The sequence below is a fragment of the Cydia fagiglandana genome, chromosome 14, assembly GCF_963556715.1.
Source record: "Cydia fagiglandana chromosome 14, ilCydFagi1.1, whole genome shotgun sequence".
In the NCBI taxonomy this organism is placed as follows: Eukaryota; Metazoa; Arthropoda; class Insecta; order Lepidoptera; family Tortricidae; genus Cydia; species Cydia fagiglandana.
This window is the reverse complement of record NC_085945.1, coordinates 4,305,782-4,311,023: the sequence shown is the minus strand read 5'-3', so window position 1 is coordinate 4,311,023 and position 5,242 is coordinate 4,305,782. Positions and strand designations below refer to the sequence as shown.

Here is a 5,242-nt window from a genome sequence, read left to right as displayed (position 1 = left end):
ACATATAATAGATTGTCCAATGAAGTTCAAAAAGAGGGAAAATACCTACTACTCCTGGCAAACATGACCCGATTTAAAATATAATAGATAATAGTTTTACTAAAATAATAATATCAGTAGATAGCCCTTACCTTTATGCTCCATATTCAACACTTAAATTATTCACAAGGTTTCTAATACACACACAGTAAGATGACAATCCAAACGCACTTTTGCAAATGATTATTGCAAAAATATCACTATGCATTCTATACTCACCTTAATTACTCCCTTATTAAGTAATTATGTCAATAATTAGACGTGGACTCATTATCGTCAGGGTCTTGTTTTGTTTATCAGTATTGATAAGAATTTCCAAGGAATGTGAAAGTGACTTTTGTCCAGCTAGCTTGTTCTACGCGAACCATAGTGCCCAGGCTCTCATGAGCCGTGGCGAAATGCCGTGATAACGCCAGGAAGAAGAAGATCACACGTGAAACCACTTCCGCTCCAACACAATGATGTGAAACTTCAAACTTTAACATTTATTCAGTAAATAGGCCACAGGGGCACTTTTACACGTCAACATTGAATTAACATAACGTGGGAAAAAAATAAAAAAGCGTGTTTAAAGTGTATAAAATACCAAGACGATTACGAATTCCAGTGAAGTAAACATTGTGAACTATATTCTGTGCAAAAACCATTCCTAAATGTGCGTAAAGTGGCGAAAAACAGTGAAAATAATATGACTAACGGTGTTATGATATTCAAATTTCACGAACACAGATAAACATCGCGTATTGTGTGCAAAGTGTAATCACCAATCAGCGCCTTATTCTCTGGTGAAACCACGCCCAGTGTCATTTGTAATAGTACTATGCCAAATTCGCCTACTACGTCACACGCTTGGCTGGCGCTGCGTGATAGATAGCGACTATACTCATGTGCGCTACAAGGGTGGGAGTTCAAATCCCGCGCAGAGACACTTGACTTTTTGTGTTTTTATTTTTTTTATTTTTGTTTTATTTTTATTGCTGAAGGGGTTTACCTTGATTATTCACGTACGTTACGGACGATTTATAACACTAGTACTTACTTAAATATATTGGGACCTTATACTAAGCTGAAGCTAGGAGAAAAGGAAATCATGTCTCACAAAATCAACCAAAGAGGTACAGGAAGTGGCCGTAAGACGGCACCGTTGGTATCCTGCAACAAATGCAGATCCTATGTTGATGTAAAAAGTACACTGCAGTGCTCCAAATGTAAAAACAGATACGAATTTGACTGTGCCGGATACTCTGAAAAATTATATAACATATCGAGTGAGGAATCAAAAAAGCAATGGAAATGCAAGTCTTGTCTACCAAAAAAAGATGACAAGATCCGAAGTGGTCCACCAAACTTAACAAATAGAAAAACAAATAAAATAATCGTTAAGAAAAATGCCTCACCAAAAATCCCATCATCACTGCCAAATTCTACAGCCAACCTCTCGTCGTCAGATGCAAAATTGCCCCCGATTGATACCGTAACCGAAGCCTCATCATCGCCAGAAGCTAAACTGCCCCTGAAACATTCCGTAGCTGTAGCCTCATCATCGCCAGATTCAAAAATGCCCCTGAGAGAGGCCGTAACTGAAGCCCCATCATCGACAGAAGCTAAACTGACCCTAAAACGTGCCGTAGATGAAGCCGCATCGTCGCCAGACGCAAAAATGCCCAAGAATAATGCCGCAACTGAAGCGTCCTCATCGCCAGAAGTTAAACTGCCCCTTAAACATGCCGTAGATGAAGCTCCATCGTCATCAGACGCAAATATGTCCCTGAAAGACGCCGTAGCTAAAGCGGATGCTTGCATGTTTTCATCGTCCTCACTACTAATTTCACCCATTAACCATTCGCAGTTGGAACAAAACCAGCCACCAAACACCTTCATAAAAGAAAACTCCGCCTTGTCACCGCCATTGCCATTAGAAAAAAGTATTAACGAAGAAGAAATACCTAACAATGAAGAGCTAATACAGGACTCACTGCCTAATACATCCCTCAATTCACAAATTTTGGACTCTTACCCGAGTATACCTGATGAAAAGGACTTGTCACAGGACTCTACATCGCCGTCGGGCAAATTATTATCGAGAAGCATGGATGGCCTGCCACTTGGGACCAACACACACTTGCCATTAAATGAACTTCATGAAAAAATATCCGGACTAGAGCTGACATTAGTTAGTGCTCAAAATGAGCTGGAAAATAAAATAATTGAAAATATTGAGCTCCAAAAGAAAAACAACAAACTAGCTATGGAAGCGGAGGTACTCCAGTCACTGTGTCATTTACCACCTCTAGACTCTAAAAACAGTGGCAGTGCAAGGAAGAAACTCAGACTCTCCTTAGCACCATCGTCACCAAAAATATCAACACCGTTTCCGCCAAGTGCTGTCTATACAGATAAAGAATCCCTTACGAACAAAATTCTCTTCAATATCCAATTAAAAATTATAGAATTGGAAAAACTAGTTAAGAATGTCGAAAAGGAAATTTCAGGCCTCACAAAAAAAATAGATACTCTGTCAGACAAACTTCACATTTCGAATACTAGTATGACACCATCTTTACATTCTCTACCAGAATCCAATAAAAGCCGTACGACAACAGTTCCTAGGGAAACACAGCACACCTCGACTCTCACAAAAACAAGGGAAATAGAGCCATCACTACTTCAATCGAAAGTGTGTCTTATTAGTAACTACACGAATCATCTGATGCAGCTAGTAAAACAAGCATTCCCAAAAGGAAATACATGTCTCTATCTTAAACCTGGAGCAGACACAAGAGAACTATTTTGTGGGCTCCGTGAGAAGCTCATAGGTTTCACTTTAAATGATTTTTGTATCATATACATTGGCAGTAATGACTTCAAAAAGACCATAAATTATTATGACTTAGTAAATTACATTCGAGAACAACTAAGCTACCTACAGCATACAAACATAATAATATGTTCGCCAACGTTTAGGATTGATTATTTCTCGTGTTTATTTAATAATCGTATAACAACATTTAACAATATGCTATATATTGATAACTTGAAACAGGAATACTGCTACCTTTTGGATTCAAATCTAAACCTGTCTTATGACTATGACATGTTTTCTCATCATGGAAATGTAAAAAGGCAGGGATATGTTACGATATTTCATGACCTGATGAAACTCCTCACGTCGATCAACGATTTTGAAACTCAATGTGAAACTGAACGTGAAACGGAGCGTGAAAAGGTGTGCGAAACTGACTACCAAATGAAACAGGAAACTGAACGTGAAACGGAGCGTGAAAATGTGTGTGAAAATTACTACGAAACGCAACAGGAAACTGAACCTGAATTTGAAAGTGAACCAGAATGTGAACCTGAAACCGAGTGTGAAATTGAAAGTGAAACTGAGCGTGAAACTGGTTCCGAATCGGAAAGTGACAAAGAATGCGAAACGGAGCGTGAAACTGACTATGAAACAGAGCCGGAAACGGAACGTGACACTGAGGGCGAAACTGAACGTGAAACAGAACGTGAAACCGAAGAGTTTTTTCTAACACGCTCGGAATCCTGCACCAAAACATAGCAGGAGCCTTAAACAAAACGGATATCTTAGAATTAGCGCTCTCTAATCTAAAAGATAAATATGTAAATATCGATATATTGTGTCTATCAGAAACATTCATTCCCAAGGGCCTTGAAACCAATCTACAAATACCAAACTTTAAACTCGCCGGTCATTTCTCACGTGTTAACAAAAGGAGGGGTGGCGTTTGTATTTTGGTTCGCCCCTGGATTGATTATAAAGAGCTAGATCTTAGCAAAAACGCTTTCGAAAACGATTTTGAATGCTGTGGAATTGAAATCGCTTCAATAAACAGTATCATTATATGTCTATATAGAGTTCCACAGTCCGACGACAGAAACTTTCTGGGCTTACTAGACAATTTTCTAGACTCTATCTTGAGTATACATAAAAATAAAAAAATTATATTATGTGGGGACCTAAATATAAATACCCTAAATCATACAACAACATCGAAAGATTACAGCCAGCTTTTAACAAATTATAATCTAGTAAATCACGTAAAAACACCCACTCGCTTAACCAGTACTTCGCAAACTTGTATAGATCACATATTATCAAATTTATCGCGAGTTAAAATTCAGACATTCGAGCTAGGATTGTCAGACCATAATGCCCAGACTATACATATAACTGTTAAGAAAATATATAAACATAGGAAATTACATATATTTAAAAGAGACTATAGCGAAGAAAACTTATCTAAATTTGTCCATTGTATGGAAAATGTATGTTACGAAGATGTTTATAATAGGCCAGACACAAACAGTGCGTTTGATGAATTTCATAGTCTTTTGATTTTGTTTCACTCAATATGCTTTCCTGTTGTTAAAGCAGTAGTAACTACTAAACCTATGCAGGCAAAATGGATTACAAAAAGCCTTAAAACATGCTCCAAACGGAAGCGCTTGCTATATCTCAGATCCCGTATGAATCCGAGTGACGAAAATAAGCTAGCCTATAGATCGTATACTAAAACATTGCGCAGATGCGTTAAATCAGCGCAGAAAGCGAGCAACCATAATTACATATACAAAGCGAAAAATACCTGTCGAGCTACATGGAATTTAATAAATAAAAAGGTTGGGAACATTAAACAATCTAACCATATTAAACATATTTTAAACAACGGAAAGGTTATATCTAATCCAAATGATATTGCGAATATATTCAACGAATATTATATACATGTATCAAATAATTTTCATACAAACTATAAAGCATCAATGGGAGAATTAAATCGCTATCCGGCCTCGATGTTTTGTTATCCCACGACCCCATTAGAAATATATAAAATAATAATGAAGCTCAAAAATACGAACTCATCAGGCTATGATGAAATAAATTCTAAAATTCTGAAGCTTTGCTCGCATTCAATATCTGAACCTCTGGCGTATATTGTAAACCTTTCGATAGAAGAAGGTATTTTCCCAAATAGTCTCAAAAAATCAACCATCAAACCTTTATACAAAAAAGGTAAGAAAAGTGATGTTGCCAACTACAGGCCAATCGCACTGGTTCCTGTTCTTTCTAAAATTTTTGAAAAGGTGATGGCGGAGAGACTTACCGATTTCGCGAATAAACACTCTCTCTTACATCAAAACCAACATGGTTTTAGAAGGAACAAGTCAACGTCGA

General features: G+C 37.4%; 1 protein-coding gene across 1 annotated transcript; it reads left to right on the top strand.

Moving 5' to 3' along the window:
• The first annotated feature begins 1,597 nt into the window (after positions 1 to 1,597).
• On the top strand, positions 1,598 to 3,604 carry LOC134670965 (myb-like protein X). Its single transcript, XM_063528790.1, has 2 exons — positions 1,598 to 2,299; positions 3,083 to 3,604. Exons 1-2 carry the CDS (start codon positions 1,598 to 1,600, stop codon positions 3,602 to 3,604), a joined length of 1,224 nt encoding a protein of 407 aa, XP_063384860.1.
• Positions 3,605 to 5,242: the final 1,638 nt, after the last annotated feature.

Excerpts from the sequence above, each read along its gene's own strand:
- LOC134670965 (XM_063528790.1), top strand. The coding sequence starts at position 1,598 with ATGCCCCTGAGAGAGGCCGTAACTGAAGCCCCATCATCGACAGAAGCT. Across the intron at positions 2,300-3,082 it reads AACTAGCTATGGAAGCGGAG|GAATACTGCTACCTTTTGGA; the intron begins GTACTCCAGTCA and ends AACTTGAAACAG.